The following is a 17,491-nucleotide window of genomic DNA, read 5'->3' on the forward strand; positions in this document are numbered from 1 at the left end:
CATTGTCTACATTTATAAAACTGAGTTGTATGGAAATCATATTCTCAAGCACAGGGTTGTTTAACACAAGGTCCCATTGACTCACATTACAGCAAGCCAGCCAGTCCTGAAGTCCCCTTTATTAGCAGTGTTGACAGTTCTGTTTGTGAAAGCTCAAGGCCAGGTCAGGGTTAATATGGCTGTGGAATCGGAAGACTCTTTTCTGTGTTTTGACTGCTCTCTTGACGCCGAACGTGTGAACATGTCAACAAGGAAGCATACCTCCCGTCTCTGTCTGGTGTAAGTGTGGGCTTGAGCCACCTGTTGCCTGGCAGCCTTTCAGGAGACCATCGCGCATGGGAAGAGTTTTAAATGAAAGCAAGTGGTAAATCAGCATTTGATATAAACTGTGAAGAGAAAAGGAAAAGTCGCATTCGTGTCAAATCCATAGCTGAGGATAAATGTTGATTGAATCGAGGACTTAGTTGTTACTGTTGCTACATTAATCTGTATGTGTTTGTTAAATCATTACATACATGCACACCTGAGCTGTTACAACACAACACTTTAGGGGAAAGCAGCACATAGATAAAATCTCAGAACCTGTCTTTGTTTGACCTTGCCCTGGTTTTCCTGCAGATCTTCTGGTGTTTTATAGAAGGGGGAAAACATTTGCCATTGTCTGGATGTATAATGGAAGCACTGAACTGTGACTGATGAGACATCAATGTCTTACGCTGGCATTTCTCATCAGCCAGAGTGTCAAAGGTATTTGTAGTATTTGTCCGTGGTTTGCCACAGTGTATATCGCTTGTTGTGATGTAACAATTTCCTTTTGGCAATGCTGTTATCATTCTGCCTTATTATTTCACATTGTGAAGTAATCTTTAGAAACTGGCAATAGAGCCACACTGCAGATCACTGCAGTTGCAGGGATACATGTACAAAGGCTAATTACGTAACATCCTGGCATTCATTTTTAGTAGGAGGGAGCGGGATAGGATTGAAGCGTACATTTGTATTATATTTTAACAGGAATACCTCCTGTATGTGCCACCTCAGGCCTGACAGCTAAAGCTAAACTGAGCTCCTGATTGAGTGCAGTCACTAAGGATCACTTCTGCTTACCGTAAAAGCTCAGGTGGATTCCCCATTGTTCTGGACATTTTCCCAATCTGGCTCTCCCTGCCTGTACAGCTAATCTTCCTGCGGTTTATTGGCTAAATAAATCCTTCCCTCTCCACCTGAGCTGATGTGTGGTGAGCTCTGTCCTGAAATGATTGACATACATCGTGCAGGTCGCTGGTTGGAGTGGAAGGATTGCTATCCAATGGAAAACTTTGGTTAACACACCACAAGAACTCCTGAGAATTAGAAGGAAACAAGACGAGAACAGGACCCACAGAAAAAAAAAGAAAAGAAAAAAAAAACACTACAGTGATTGTTCTACTTATTTGTGCCTTTTTGCCATCTAGTGTAAAAGAAAGGTACTGTTATATTATTGTTACATCGAAATCACTGTCTGAATATCAGAGCCAAGCCCCAGCTTACCATCTGATTACAATCATGATTTTTTCAATTGACCAGGTAACATTAAGAATAGCTTTTTTGGCAATGACACAGGCAAGTGCAACTCTGAATTAAAGATATTGGTTGTCAGTTGTGAAGGGAAGGTTCCAAGAAAGAATTTGTGTTGTAACCAAGTGAGCATTCGTGCATGTGAGGGCAGCAAAAATCTGGCAGGGTGTGGAATTTTGGCTCACGATAGGAATGCTGCTGCTAACCCATAAACTAGGGGAGCCTCTGTCCGCCCCTCAGGAACAGCCTGAAGGACATTGCATCAGCTTAAGGATGTTATTGCTCTTTATTTTTGGTTATGCGATCCCAATATTCCAGATTAAAGATTTTAGTCTGTTTCATGGTTTACTCTGAGTTGTTGGTAAGCAGTGCTGGTATGAAGCTGGTCTGTGTTTTGTGTTAGTTGGGTTAGTGACTTAGTCAGTTTCATTTCCAGTTGACCAAGGGGACTCTTTTTATGACTGGGCTCATGAGCTTTCATTGCATCAAGTGTGATGTGTCCTGAGGGCTTGAATTGAAGTGCATCCTGAATTTAAATTCTCTTTTTTGGATATGAATCATTAAAAGATAATGCACTAATTCTGCCCTGCATACATTATTTGGCATTTTCCTCTGTATTTGTGGAATGGGGTATCTGTTGAAGACTTGTCCCCTTTAGAATAGCTCTGCTGGCTGAGTGGACCCCATACCTCACTCCATACAGTGCAATGGCCTGGAAAACACCATTAAAAAAATTTAACCAGATTTGAATTGGTGTAACAATTTTTAGAAGTTTTCTTTTTATAGTATAGAGTGCTATTCACGTTTTTTGTTTTAATGCAATCACTGCCTTGCTAAAGCTCCCTGATGCTGTAATTATCAAACCAAGATAGGTGTAATTCAGAGTGCATTCGAAGGCGGTGTTGTCTAGAAAAAAAACTGGAACCTGTTTTCCTGACATCTGGCTTTTTTTTTGAAAGATCATTACTTTTGTCTTTTTTTAAGTTTACTATCAGGGCCCAGTTCTGACAGAAATCCTTTACCAGAGCTAACAGAAATCCTTGCATATGCCCTAAAATTTAAGTGTTGTTTCAATCATAGGATGTTAGTGTTCTAGACTTTAATTTATTGCTATGTCCACAAGATGGAGTAGTGGGTCCTTTACATGCAAATATGTTACATAATAATATGGGTCACAGTACCTTGGATTTGGTTGAGTTTTTGAGTAACAAAAACCAATGGGAGGTGGTTAGTTTGCAATTTAATTAATATAGGCTACAATATAATATAGGCTCATAATTTGTTTCACAGTTTCATTCGAAAGAGTGTAAAAGTATCTTCTTTGCATCAATCAGGATTCTTGGACTCAGCGTTCTACATGTGATGTCTGAATCTGGTTTGATTATTGAAGCCTGTGTTATTGCTTCAGGGAAACTGGTGTGCAACGGAAAGCTGAAGGATCCGTTAACTTGTTTTAAGTCTTCTCTGAAAATTAGTCATATTTTGACAGTCGAAAATGTCACGATTACTTTCACGTTCAGCGGATCTTCTAAGCATTAGGTGTAAGGACACCTCCGCGCATAAAGTGCGTTCCTACTCTTCCTTGTGGACTAATAATAAATGTACACTCCGTAAACACTTTGTTTACGAACAGAACCGAGCCATCTTCACGTCCCAGAGACAACGGATTTTTACATTCTTCCACTCAATGCGTTCAAAGTTTTGGTTTTTAGGGCTTGGCGCTGGGTTTGCGTTGGCATTAGGGTTAAAGGACCGAGTGTACTTTTCTGAACGTTGTGAGTGCAACAACACAGAAAACGATCGCTCAGTATCTGCGAGTTATAGCACTGCCATAGAAACAAGCAGAGACCTACTCCAGAGGATAAAGGTACAGGTATTCAGAAAGGTTTTTTCTTTCGTATTGTTATCATTTTCGATTGGTGTTATTACGGGGGTGATCTTGACCATCAGCTAGGCAAATGTAGCTTTTGAATTGACACAGATTTTATTATGTCATTCAGATTATTTTAATTGACCAGTGTCACTGGCACAGAATATATTTGGTAATATCGGAAATTTGCTACAATAGCCCATCAAAATTGTATTAATGATCTTGCTATTAAGTACATTCTGTATACCGTGTGAATGTGGACCGAAAATTACCTTGATGTTAACTTAAAATGTCCTTATACAGATAGGATATTTGACTCATATATGAAATTTGGATAAAAATAGTTTTGCCACTACGCGTGCCTCCATCCACCCCGTGTAATTTTTAATCGTACATTGATATCTTGGTATTGTTTGTATGAGTTTGTTTTATATACGTGAAAGGTGATAGTCCAACCGGATGGAGAAAGCTCACTTTCACTTCACTTCAGATAGCCTTTGTTAATCCACTCAAAAAACACCAGGGACCCCACTCTATATATGTTTGTGTTTAGGCAGTACATTTTTATAAAACCACATATTTAAAACAAGCAGAATAAAAACTGGTACCTTTTTTTTTTAAATATATAAAAATTGCTCAGTGAAAATAACATCCAGAATCATTATTAGCCTGTCCTGTAAGGATTATAAGAATACGAAGATGTTGTTGGTTCAATGAACAGTTCATAATTGGTGTCTTAAATGAGTCACCAAAAGTGCTCTAAAATGCTTTTGTATCCAAAACCTGAAAATTTCAGTTAAATGTAAGATTTCAACTGACTTTTATCTCCCAAATTCACGTGGAATGTCCAATCTCAGAATTGTACCTGAAACTTACATTTTCTGATAAATTTAAGTCATCAAGTCAGGACATGTTAAACAGTTCTACCACCTACCTTGGAGCAAAATAACTTTTTTTTTTTATTATTATTTTTTTTTAATTATTCACAAACCTCTCAATCACATGTTTTTTCTGTCCATAATGTGGTGTTCATAAGAGTAGTGCATATTTTTTTATAAATTTGGTCTGACGCTACAGTCCTCTCTCTTCCTTTTCGTGGGAAAAGGATGAAGTGGCAGCTCCGGGGATAGTAGTTGGGGTGTCTGTGGATGGGACTCCGATATGGCTTGAAGGTTGGTGTTGTATAAACTGTAGTATGTATATATGCATTTGTTTGTGTGGCTGTAGGGAGGTATTTTACTAATGTGACACTTTGCATGCTTTAAGGTCTGGGCTACGCTGACCTGGAGAACAGAGTGGCCTGTGGCCCACAGACGCGGATGCGCATCGCTAGCATTAGCAAGCCCCTCACGGCAGTAGCGGTGGCCAGGCTCTGGGCAGAGGGCCGGCTGGATCTCGACGCCCCTGTGCAGAAATATGTCCCAGAATTCCCAGAGAAACAGTTTGAGGGTGAAGCCGTAAGTCACAGTAACATGAAATGTTTCCAGAATGTCGTTTCTTACGTTGTTTGGCTTCTGGGCTGCCATACACCATGAAAATCATTGAAACACTTTCAAATTAGAGAAACAGAATCAAGGGTTTGAAAGTTACTGAAATAATGTCTAACTGAGGTGGTATTTCCTCCTGGTTTGACTCGGTATAGGTTTGGTCAGAGTAATATTTACTTTGTGGACTGGACTCGGACTTGTGTTCATGGCTATGAATAACTGTACAAAATGAGCATTGTTGTACCTTATCGGACCTGTGTTTTGTAGATGCTCCAATTACCTTTGGAATGCACTTACTGCACGTCGCTTTGCATTAAAGCGTCTTGCCAAATAAATGTAATGTAATGTATTTTGAAGTGAGAGATTTCAGCCATATTGAAAATCCACATGTCCATGTTTTATATGGTTATAACTTATATCTCTGCGCCAATAGGTTTTTTTTTGGTGTGAATTTTCAGGTCACGATAACCCCACGGATGTTGCTATCCCATCTGAGTGGGATTCGTCACTACGAGAAGAATGCAAAGAAGGTAATAGAGGATAAGGAAAAAGCAAAGAGACTTTTGAAGCCACCAGAGAGGAAAATCAAAGAGAACGAGAAGAATGTTGAAAACAAAGAATCCCCTAAAAACAAGGACAGCGGCACCAAGAGTACGGAGGCCAAGCAAAAGAAGGAGTTTGAGCATGAAGAGTACTACCTGAAGGAAAGTTTTGAGAGTGTAATTCATGCCCTGGATTTGTTTAAAGATGACCCACTTATTTTGAAACCAGGTAAGATTCTAAGCTGCCAGTGACGAAAGATTCACACAGCTGAAGTAGAGACATCCCTACAACTACTTGAATAAAAATTAGAATCTGCATCCATTATCCCAAATCTGGCAGTATTATGACCAAATTAGATAAGTACTGTGTTCCTTAAAAATGGTAGGTGTATTTTGGTGTCTGCAGGCACCACCTTCCTGTACTCCACCCATGCCTACACCCTGCTCAGTGCAGTGGTGGAGAGAGTGGTGGGTCAGCGCTTCCTGGATCACATGATGAAGGAGTTCCGCGAACTGGGCATGCTCAACACCGTACCAGATGAGAATGACCCCATTATATATCACCGCTCAAGGTACAGTAAAATAAGTAATCTGTGTCTGGCCCAAATACATCTGTTTCTACGTTACTGTGGGTCAGGTATGACAGTTCAGGCAGATTACAGAAACTACTTTGTACTTGATTTAATGGTGAAAGATAAGTGAATTAAATTAAATGATTCTTCTTACAAATTTGATGCTGATCAAGATACACTTCATTCACTTTGGCGTGACTTATGAAATTTAAGAATTAAAAAATTAATTACATTTTTAAAAATTGCATGCTGTTTTATGTTTCAGATTTTACCGTTTCAATAAAAAGGGCCGTGTGGTGAATTGCCCCTACGTGGACAACTCCTATAAGTGGGCGGGAGGCGGGTTCCTCTCCACTGTGGGAGACCTGCTGCTGTTTGGAAACGCCATGCTCTACAGCTACCAGGTGGCTCATGTGAAAAATGTCAAGGGCCTCCTGCCAGGATTCCTCAAGCCAGAGACTGCCAGAGCAGTGTGGGCCCCTGTGGACAAAACTGAGGGATCATGGGATAAAGACGGGTTATATGGCATGGGCTGGCTGGTGGTGGAGAAACAGCAGAACTATGGGCATTGCAGGAGTCGCAGGCACTATGTTTCACACACGGGGGGTGCTGTAGGGGCAAGCAGTGTCCTTTTGGTGTTGCCAAGTGACCCAGTGGAGCCACGAGGGAACTCGCCGGTGCCGCCTAAGGGAGTCGTGGTTACCATCATCGCCAACATGCAGTCTGTGGGACTGAACAGCACTGCATTAAAGATTGCACAGGAATTTGACAAAGCTAGAGGGGTCTGAGAACAGTGTTCGAAATGGTGTTTGTGTGTGTGAGTACGTGTGTTTGTACGTGTGTGGATGGATTTTTGCGAGTGCTTGCCTTTGAACCTGTTATGTGTTTCTCTGTTTAATTTGTTAATACCACTATGGCAATTGCCAGCTTTAAAAATAAATTTTGTAGCATTAAAAATGAATACAAAAAAATTCCAAACTTGAGTGTGGGTTTATAGGTAATTTATGGTTTTGTGCATTCATATGAAAATCCTGATAATAATTTCAAAAGCCTTCACGGTCGAAACTCCTAGCTAATGAATAAACATTCTTAAGTAACGATTCAATTAACATGATTGGCCCAAAGCGAAGAATTGACGCAGGATTAACTTCCACACTAGCCTCATATTTAGAGAAAGCGGGACGTTGGAGGACTAAATATGATACCACTAGGTGGCAGTGGCCAAATGTCTTATAACAGACATTTTCCTTTTTTTGCAAGAGTATAGAGTTCAAAGGTTAAAAGTTTTTAATAGCCACCATTGGGTGTCCTTTTTTTAAGAAAACATGGATGGAAATGATGAAAATCCATGCACAGCTGCTGCAAGCCAGGCTGGTTACGTTCTAAGTAATGTGGCTGAAGTGGTGGAGAGAATTTTGACGTTTGTTCCAACCAAGTCATTGCTTCGCACAGCTTGGTAAGTGGCTAGCAATTTTAAGTAGCGAGTTAACTGGCGGCTATTGATTGCTTGCAGTGCTAGCAAGCTAACTTGGCTAACGCGATTTGATGTAGCTAGACCTATTCTTAACCAACTGTATCTGGTTGACTAGCGATTCTTACTGTATTTACAGATAAGTCCAGTTTCATTGTTTGGTATGTAGTTATCATAAATGTCGATTAATTTCTGTGAACTGCTCGCTCGCTACACCCAATTTCCTGTATTTTAGATTTGCTTGTTAGATGGCCAACTTGAAAGTTGAAACTGAAAGTATAGTTATCTTCTTAACGTAGCCATCGATAACAAACGTTAGTTATGTAAGAATGTAGCTAGTGTGTAGTCTTCTTAATTCGGTAAGGTTCTGCTCTGGCTAGTTGGTTAGCTTCATTTACCAGTGTATAGCACTGCTAGATAGCTAAAGTTATGGACAGTGGTTTGAGATGTTAGCCCGTTAGCTCGATGGATGTTTACATCTTTTCAAGCCGAGGGATGCTGCTTCTGGCTACTTAAATTGTGTGGATTTATTTCAAAATTAAAGTAATGATCAACGCAAATAGGCATAGTACTGCCAATTTCCTGGTTTGTCCACTCCAAGAATCCACCATTCTCTTTTTTTTCTTTTTGGGACTGGGCCGGTGTCGGGTCTCAGTGAATGAGTACCCGCCTCACATTCACACCCCGCTTTAAAACCAATCGTAAAGTCGCAGTTACAATGCACTGTTCGAGCAGTGAAATAACACTCATTTATTGGCCAGTGGCCTGTCATTTACAATAGCTTCCCCGCCTCCGTTCAGTCCCGGTACAGCTTTCCTTGATATCCCTGCAGCATCCAGCTTTTCAGAGCGAATGGTTTGCAGCTCCAGAGGTGTGTTGGAAAGCTGATGGTCCATCTTTTTTTGATACTGGATCATTGGATTAAAAATAAAAAAAAGTTAATGTGCACCTTCGTAAAGTTACAATTGTAAATTCATGAAAAGCCAATCATTTGAAAATGCCGAGCCTTTTCCAAGTTTGCAAACTGACTCCCTTGCTAGGCATGGAAATCACAATCTCCTTATTGTACAATTTCATATCACTGAACAACATTTTGACATGGTGTGTGAGTTAATGTTGGCATAACCAAATTGATATGGCTAATTGGTTATGTAGCTCTCTGTGTAGCGCAAACATTTGGCACACCCGGTCGATACAGGCGTGGACTACATTTGCCATCATTGTCTTTGTGAAACATAGTTATTTATTTTTTATATACATTAATGAATCGCATTACTCTTGCACTGCTTAATCCATTTGTCAGCATTTCTTCTTTTTTTAAGTGTGCCTTTTTTTAGAAGGGATGGGGTGTGTTTACTTGTATCATAAACCAGTAAAATCGGTCTGATATTAGCAGAAGTGGCGGTTTTATAGGTTAATAGAGTAAAATTGAACGGTTCCCGCCAGTTCTGATCGGTACTGTTATACGGCGGCAGCGTTTGCAGGCTGTGGAGGAACTGCGCCCGGCGTGTGTTGAGGACGCAGCAGCGGGTTGCCTGGGTTTCGGCCACGGGGTGCGGCAGCGACAAAGGCCATGTCTTGCACAGGAAGTTGGCGGAGGAGCTCGAGGTAAGCTGGAAGCTGACCCATTTGGCTCCGGTTTGAAAGTTTTTTTGTTTACATAAAGGCAGAGCACTTGGGGACCTATGCACAGCTGAGAGTGGCATGACTGTTTTTCGAGAGAGGCTTAACTTTCAAGCAGAACGTGCATGCAATACACAAAATATGTATCCATTGTGTGCTGCTTCTCTTATGTTGAAAAGTGTCCTGTGTGTTTCCTGAACTCTACAGAACATGTACTTGCTGCCTCAGACAGTTTTGTTAATGGCGGACTGCGAGACCATTAACGGACAGGACTGTTGCTACAGGCAAAAAAAAGGTATGCCCCTTGCTTTGAGTTAAGACACTGCACCATCGAGTCAGCAGGCCACTGTGTCTTCAGTGCATAGGTGGTGTAAGGTGGTGTAGAAAAGTAGCATCTGTTGAGTGTGTGATGACGTCGTTTAGGGTCTGAATGAACAGTTTTTAAAATGATGCTGTTTACAGGGGGCTGGTTCTGCCATAGACCAGTCTGTGGGTAGACCACACCCCCAGCAAGGAACTGTGGTCTCTAATATTTCATTTTATTTTTTTATCTTTTATTTGGAAGGTGGGAATCATGAGGCCACAGGTAACATTTAAAATAACTTTTAATATTTAATTTGAAATGAATCGAGCCTGCTATTGATCTGCATATGAGGAAAAGTGCAGTAGTTGGAAAGCACAACCTTTAACCTGCTCCACACAAGTTCATCCCTGTCCCCCCCCGACCCACCCACCCCCACCCCACCCCACCCCGCTTGCAGTGAGGAAGACGGACAGCTCGGAACTGGCGTTGGAGCTGAATGCCCTGTTCCCCAGGGACTGTGAGATTCTGGGTATCGCAACATCAGGAGTTGTGTGTAAGTTTACCCTTCTGTCCTCTTTGGCAACTCCCCTGTGTCAGATATCCGCTTATTTACATGTAAAGATACATTCTGAAAATGATAAAGTGAATTCACAGAGGCTAGTGTGCCTCTGCCGTTGGGAAGCAGCTCAATAGAGTCTTAGGTCTCAGCTGGGTGACTTGCTCTGTCAGAACCAGTTTCAGTGGATAGTCACCTATGTCTAACCAATTAGAAGACATCTCACTGATCAGTAATGTAATTATAAGCCCGCTCAATGGAAAAGAATCCCCGATCTGTAACTTATTAGAGGCTAACTCAATGAAGAGTTACAGTCTGTATAATCTGCCGGAAGCTAATCTGTCTGAGGTCAGAAAGTACCTCTCTTTGGCATTGCTGAAATGACCTACTGTAGTAACGTATACTGTATATTATTATTTTGCATACTTTTTATTTTGTCCTTTTTTTTTATTGCCGGAGAGCCAGTGTCAGTTTTTGGCAGTTTACCAGCACGTTTGGAGCTGCTGAACACCGCGTCAGCCGTCCCGCGGTTCTCATTTAGCTCAGGCATTCAGATCTTTAGCAGCTCTCTTAGCTGTGTGGCGGAGGAGCGAGCTGCCTGCCTGCCTGCCTGCCTGCCTGCACAGGCTCCCGGGTATAAATCTCCCACCCGCCGGGCCTGAGGGGGACGAGGCTGGGCTGCCGTTCAGATGGATTGTCTTTCAGCCCTGTTTAAAGGATGCATGTTTTTACCGCCCCGTATGATATATGTACCCAGTGACTGGCCTGTTGGCAGAGATCTATCTCTCTCTCTCTCTCTCTCTCTCTCTCTCTCTCTCTCTCTCTCTCTCTCCTCTCTCTCTCTCTCTCTCTCTCTCTCTCTCCTCTCTCTCTCTCTCTCTCTCTCTCTCTCTCTCTCTATCTCTCTCTCTCTCTCTCTCTCTCCTCTCTCTCTCTCTCTTCTCCCTCTCTCTCCTCTCTCCCTCCTCTCCTTTCCCCTCTCCCTCCTCTCACCTCTCTCCCCCCTCTTATCATCTCTTCCCCCTCGCTCTCTTCACTCTTCCCTGCTCTCTCCTCTCGTCCCTCTCTTCTCTTCTTTCTCAGTCACATGTTTCCTGGAGCTGACGGGCAGGTGGCTGCTCCTCTGCTCTGAGGGGAAGGCCCGTGCAGGAATGTGCCGTCTCAGCCGCCTCCCCCACGCAGTTCCCGGCAAGGACAGGGCAGACTGGGTCTCTTTAACTGTAATTTAGTGAGAGCTGGTACGGAGCCCCGCTCTGGATGTTAAGATACAATCTTAAACATCAGTGTTAAGGCCTGTGAGGGGGAGGAGGGGAGCGTGCTCAGGAAGCAGCTCGGTAGCGAGCGTGATTTCTGGAGATGTGGGGTGGGGGGGGGGGGCGTGAGCCGGCTAACGAGCGGTCGCCGCACGCCCTTTGGGTTTCCGGGGGGGGGGGGGAGATCGCCGGTAAAGATGGAGGGAAGCGAATTCGCTTCAGTCACCGGGTCACCTTGGCGATAACGGACGCGGCCGCCGGAACGCGCCGCTCTCCCGCCGATACCGCGCCCCTTATCTTTAAACGGAAGCCGCTTCCTCGCCGGTCGAGGTGTGTGGGAATCCGGCTGAACAGAATTCAGTCAGAGCTGGGAGCACTAAGAGGAAGCTGGGCTGTAGCGCACTGCCCAGGATGCAGGAAGCTGCGGCTGCACAGACATGTTTGACTTGCTGTGTAAAAGCACAGTCGTCTTTGTATGCATGGTCGGAAAAATAAACTCGTTTCTATTTTCAGATGTACATGGTGTTCAGTCGTGTTATGTGGCCATTTTGGTTTTGGCAGGATTTAAGTTTAAAATTAGAATATTCGTGGAATTGAGAAACGTTTTTTGTGAATTGTAAAAATTTATGCTTGAATGTCTTTTTTTGTCCCAAGCATTTCTTCTTGCTTCTGAATGAAATTTTCCCCCACTGTTGTATAGCCAAAAAATTAGCATTGCTGATTAATGTTCTGAAGAGGATCCTGTTACAAAATGAGTATTGTACCTTATCGGACCTGTGTTTTGTAGTTACAATGACCTTTGGTGTGCACTTATTGTACGTCGCCTTGGATAAAAGCGTCTGCCAAATGAATGTAATGTGATGTGTGGAAAGAGAGCACCACTACCAGGTCCTCAGAATCCCAGAATCCTCAGTGTGTGGGGCGCTTTCTTCGCATTGCACAGCTAGCTCAGAAATACCTGAGCATTGCAGGCACTTCTGTTCAGGCTAAGCCTGTTTCTTTCTCTCATGGGGGAACACTGTAATTAGGAAACATACTGCGCTCTGCTCTGTCCAAGTGGATCGTCTTGTGTTTTAGGCAGATAATCTCTGAAAGACTCACACTAATTATGGCTGCCAAACTGAAAATAACTTTTTTCATTACTTTTTCACTTTTCAGTGTAGCCTTCTTTGCCAGGTCATTTTTACTGCGTAAGAATACATTATTAGATTACAATAAGTAAATTTAAGCATTTAGTCCATTTATTAAAAGGTTTTTTTAAAGATGTAAAATTGTAAGTCCTGAGTATCACACAATGTCAGGTTCCCAGGTCAAGTTGAGAAATTACACTTTTAATATGCTTGCGCAAGTGCAGGTCTTACCACAAGCAGGTTAGCCTAGTGCCAACAGGCAGATTCCCCTCTGTACACTAACCTTCTAATAAAACCAGGTGACCAGCTCAAACCGCTGTGCGTTAACAGTGTTATTCCTCCTCTGAGTTGGTAGTGTACCACAACGCAGGGGCAGGGTGTGGGTTGGGGTGGGATTGGCCCCTGAGGAAGCTCAGTCAACGAGGACCCGTCTCCCCCCTCTTCCTTCCTCAGTGACCCCCAACGGACCGTGCCCCAGCGCCCCCCAGGAGCACCAGGATGGGGAGGCCGGCTTCGCGCTCATGTTCCCCAGCATGGACGGCGTCACCGTGCGTCCCTTCCACTTCTGCAAGCGGAGCCTCTCCCAGGCCGCGCTCGAGGAAGCAGGCGAGTGCGCCGTGTCACAGCGCCTCCTGTGGCTGGTACCCAGCAAATGCACAGTCAGTGAGAGGGATGATTATTTCTGCCATATTTCGTATGCAAATGAAAAGTGAGTGTGGATTTATTTGGTGGCTTTTTCTGTAGTGTTGTTGTAGTATTTTGTCTGCTGGGGCCCACAGCACCACCTGCTGGTTGCAAGGTGTCTCTACACAGTCCTGCCGTATGTTGCCCATGGCTGCATCTAATATGTCTTTAATCGTAATGATTATCTTCACATTAGGTTGGGTATTATAGCGAGCAGGGCTGCAGTTCTTATTGATGTCAAACTGTTAAGTGCCAGCAAGTCTAAACATTGCTGTTATCCCTTCTTCGCCAAGCGTGCCCACAGCAAACGGTGGTCAGATATGTTGTGGCATTTGGGGCAGTGTCTAACGTGTCAGGGATGTCTTCTGAACGTCTTCAGCTGCTGTGTGATTTTTTGGGTTTGAATGAACACGCCCTTTCCCCCCCTCAGGGCTTGTGGGTAACCCGGACCTGCGCGTGGTCCTCCTCTTCGAGTACGAGGTCTTCAGGTCCAGATCGGCGCGCTTCCTCAACAAGGTCCTGGAGCCACTGGCGCAGAGCAACGCCCTCATCGCGGGGGGGCACGTGGAGAGCGTCTTCACCCACTCCCGGGAGTGGTGAGTCCGCTCTTCTTCTTTTTGAAGCGCTCGTCATCCTCTTCTTTTTAAGTTCTGAATACATTTGGAGTTCCCAGTCCTGTTCCCCGGCACCCATTTTGAAAAAGTAGCTAGACGCAGAAGGTTCTTTGAATCGCGCAAACGAAACTGAACCAAACACGAGCAAACCGAACCATGGGTGGTCAACTGAACAGTTGGGGTTTTAAAAAGTTTTATTTATTCATTTTTCTTAGATGCACCCCTAGTATACTTGCATGTGGAGAAACCACAATGTACATCACATGGCTCAGGAGCAGTGTGTGTGAACGTGCTGTTGGACGTTGTGCGCGTCCTCATAACCGCTGGTGTGTGTGTGTGTGTGACGCGGCGGCTCTCTCTCTCTCTCGCCCCTGCCAGCTGCGGGCGGGGCTCGTACGGCATGGCGGGGCTGGCGCTGAGCGGGGCGCGGGTGCAGGGGGCGTCGGTGCTGCTGGAGCAGGACGTGGTGAGCGAGAAGTCGGCCGAGGCGGCCGTCCAGCGGCTGAAGGCGGCCAACCTGCCCGAGCGGAACACGCTGGGCCTCATGTTCGCCTGCCTGGGCCGCGGCCACAACTACTACGGTGGCAAGCGCAACGTGGAGGCCGACGCCTTCCGCAAGGTCTTCCCCAACACGCCGCTCTTCGGCTTCTTCGGCAACGGCGAGATCGGCTGCGACCGCATCGTCACCGGCAGCTACACCCTGACCGACACGGACACGGACAGCCTGCAGCACACCTACACCACCGTCATGGTCCTGGTGCACCTGGGGTGACCCCGCCCCACCCTGCGGCTGAGCGCAGCGGAGGCTCCCGGGTCGCTCCGGAGGGGGACCGTTTCTCTGCGGTCAGCGTGCGGTTCAGCTGCATCGCCGCGACCCAGACTCCTTTTCTTTCTCGTCTGTGAGATCGCATATTGAAGTAATCTCTCAGCCCCTGAGGTTGTGATCTTTGGTGCGTTTTGATTCGCTTTCACAAAGTCAATGCAAAACTGTCGCCCCAACATTCTGCCCTCCTCAAATTACTGTAAATTGCCCCGAAATCAAGACAGAGGAGGGTGGCGTTAGATTTTTGAGCAAAAAATGAAAAAGTTGCTCTTGACTAACATTAAATCATAGTTCTTTCATGGCTGTATTATTGCTGTAACGCCGTTTTGAAAGTGGGCATAAAGGACCAACTGAAGAAAGAACAACCTGTTCTGAGTGCGAATATACCAGTGTTACTGTGCCAGCTGGGGCACTGTGCGCTTTTTTATGAGAGACATTTACAGCTGTTGTGCTATTGGAAAACCAATTGCCACATCGCTGTTTCCCAAGGAATGCGTCAGTCTTCTTACCATTTTAGTTTGAACGTGCAGCATTCAATTCAGTTTCCACTTAGGGTTTGAAGATAAATTCCTCCCAATTCGGTACACGGATACACACACACACACTCAAACACACACTCGCACGTAAGTTTGATTTCTTGCAACCATACTGATTTGTACGATTAAAGCATTGCATAGTGATTGGTGTTTTACGTACACAACACACCCTACAGTTGCTGCTTGCTAATGTAAGATCATCATGAGATCAGCATAAATTTTTCTCCTTTGTTTTGGTTCATCTGTATGCTTCTTTCTGGTCGCTGATATTAGTTCATTTGTTCATTGGGTTCTCCAATATGTAACACGATTAAATCCATTTAGACTTCTTATTTGTACAATGAGTTCTTCGGTTGACATTTTCCATTTAAGGCCACAAAGTACTGTGGTAATTACCTGTCAAGGTAGTTAAATGTATCACGGTTACAATATAGCTATAAATAATAGCTAGCTTTGGGCATCTGGTTTATTTATTCACCCGGATTTAACTATGTGTAATTTTAAAGACTAAAAGAACGTGTTTATTTAATTTGGCCTAAATGTTTTATTCAACAAACATCCTGATCAAAAGTGCATTTCCCATTGGTGTGCTTGCACAAGCAGTCTGATTCAGTGAGTTAATTTCCCAATAAACGGACTCTTTCTCAGAGAGTTTTACCTGGGCCAGACACGATGGCTGGTCTGTGGATTTGGATATTGTGCCTTGACAGTTTGTGTCTATATGTTCCTGCTTTAATTCAGTGCAAGCTCTAACTCTTTCTGTAGTTGATCTGATCCTTGAGTTATTTCAGTGGGCAGCTACCGGCTGACCATGTGACCTAGTTGAACTGATTTATGGGTAATGACTAACATGTAATCAGTAACATGCTGTTGCTCAGTGACAGTTGCTTTTGTGCAGTGGAGTTTGCGGTGTACGACCAGCCCGTGGGGTTCTTCAGTCTAACCGCAGTGCGCTTTGGCCTTATTAATGAGTAACAAATATAAATCAGAAATTTAAAATCTCTGTTGATTTGCTTCTGTTGTTTCTATTCCTTTTCCATATTTTTGGCCATTTTTGCAGGAATCATACTTGTGATGTTGCTTAAGTAGTGGAAAGCGTGCTGAAAGGATGTGACGCGTTGCGGTTAGATTGAATAAGCCTTAGACGAATGCCTTGGTCATGTGACTTTACTCAGAAGTCTGTGGTGTTTTAATAATGGCAAACAAACCTCAAACCTCACTGTGGAGCAAGGAGGAGATTTAAGAGCTGAGGTTGCAGATCTGTGTTCCAAATTAAATGCATACAAAAAAGCGCATATAAATGTCAGCTAGCCACTTTCAGTGTACGTCTCTTGTTTTTACACACAACCATTTGTAGTTCCTCTGATACTGTCTCCTATCACTCTGTCTGGCTTTAATAAACAGGAATGCTTCATGCAGTGTGTCGTTGTAAATTCTGAATCGTTTGTTATTTTGTCAGTTAATTTTCCATTATAAAATGTCCCTTTCACCCTAAAGTCAGTGTAATGGAGCGTTTTGCTGTTGCAGTAGATTGAATGTGCATTGGACGCGGGGCATTAAATTTCACCACTCGTTCCTCCTCTCGTTTCTGAGCCCGGGCTGCTCTGAAGTGTGCAAAGGGGACTCGAGTTTGTCACCGGAGTCTTAATTTGGCGTGGAGAAACCCCGTCGCATACGAAGCTGGCATTACCCAGCCCCCTGACGTGTATCCAAATGTGAGATCTGGCTTATTTGCACCACTGGGCCCTTCTGAACTTCTGTATCCATATTAGCGTTTGTAAAACCGTATGCAAATTCACTGTGCAGTAAGTGGTTCTAGATGAAAGCGTAGCTGAATTGGTTCGTACAAATTCACGTGTGGCGTGGGCGCGGAGCGGGACAGGAAGTGATGAATCCGGGAGGGAGTGGACTGATTCGCTGCTTCCTCTCTGCCAGCACGGACGCTTGGACCCTAGGTACGCTTTTCTCTTGTCTTTAGTTATCCCCAGGATCGCTTGTATTTAATTTCATTTTTCCTTCACGTTCTGGTAGACAGACATGGCTGTAGAGCGCAGGCAGCCCGCGGTCGACCTTGGGCACGAGCTCTGAGAGAGACAGACTCGCCGCGGAAGCTGGAACCTCCACCGTCGTGTGGAAACCAGCACTTCTCCATGGCAACAGGTCTCCCGGGCGAGCCCTGGTGCGTGGTCGAGAAACGGAGTCGTTGAGCGGTGTGAACTCCAAACGGGTCAGAGGTCATGCGGTTGTCCTTGAGCTGTATGATCCCTACGGGACCGGAGAATATAAACAAACCCTTGACGGAATGTTGGGTGGGAACGCCGTCCGATTGGCCCGTCGTGTGGACCGGACCGTTTAGAACTGTGGGATGGTTGGACGAGGAATTCCTCTAACTGCAGCGCTTATAGGAAATTAGCTTAGTGTGTAGACCCTACTGCTCTCCAATGTCCACAGTGGGCTGTGCAGGGTGTT

At 44.4% G+C, this 17,491-nt stretch overlaps 2 protein-coding genes across 4 annotated transcripts; both read left to right on the forward strand.

The window, feature by feature from the left end:
- The first annotated feature begins 2,830 nt into the window (after nucleotides 1-2,830).
- lactb (lactamase, beta) lies at nucleotides 2,831-7,081 on the forward strand. Of its 2 annotated transcripts, none has more exons than XM_064312189.1 (6): nucleotides 2,831-3,430; nucleotides 4,533-4,599; nucleotides 4,694-4,884; nucleotides 5,373-5,685; nucleotides 5,863-6,028; nucleotides 6,294-7,081. In XM_064312189.1, exons 1-6 carry the CDS (start codon nucleotides 3,053-3,055, stop codon nucleotides 6,814-6,816), a joined length of 1,638 nt encoding a protein of 545 aa, XP_064168259.1. In that variant the 5' UTR covers nucleotides 2,831-3,052; the 3' UTR covers nucleotides 6,817-7,081. The 2 variants fall into 2 exon arrangements, with proteins under 2 accessions (XP_064168259.1, XP_064168260.1); XM_064312190.1 differs by having other exon boundaries at nucleotides 2,836-3,424; nucleotides 6,294-7,078.
- A 215-nt stretch (nucleotides 7,082-7,296) lies between these two features.
- fbxo22 (F-box protein 22) lies at nucleotides 7,297-16,443 on the forward strand. 2 transcript variants are annotated; one of them, XM_064312191.1, is made up of 8 exons: nucleotides 7,297-7,484; nucleotides 8,975-9,107; nucleotides 9,330-9,417; nucleotides 9,688-9,708; nucleotides 9,884-9,979; nucleotides 12,819-12,971; nucleotides 13,480-13,645; nucleotides 14,042-16,443. In XM_064312191.1, the coding sequence occupies exons 1-8, from the start codon at nucleotides 7,354-7,356 to the stop codon at nucleotides 14,433-14,435; spliced, it is 1,182 nt and encodes a 393-aa protein (XP_064168261.1). In that variant the 5' UTR covers nucleotides 7,297-7,353; the 3' UTR covers nucleotides 14,436-16,443. The 2 variants fall into 2 exon arrangements, with proteins under 2 accessions (XP_064168261.1, XP_064168263.1); XM_064312193.1 differs by lacking the exon at nucleotides 9,688-9,708.
- The last annotated feature ends 1,048 nt before the right edge of the window (nucleotides 16,444-17,491 follow it).

The sequence above is a fragment of the Anguilla rostrata genome, chromosome 16 (assembly GCF_018555375.3).
Source record: "Anguilla rostrata isolate EN2019 chromosome 16, ASM1855537v3, whole genome shotgun sequence".
NCBI lineage: Eukaryota > Metazoa > Chordata > Actinopteri > Anguilliformes > Anguillidae > Anguilla > Anguilla rostrata.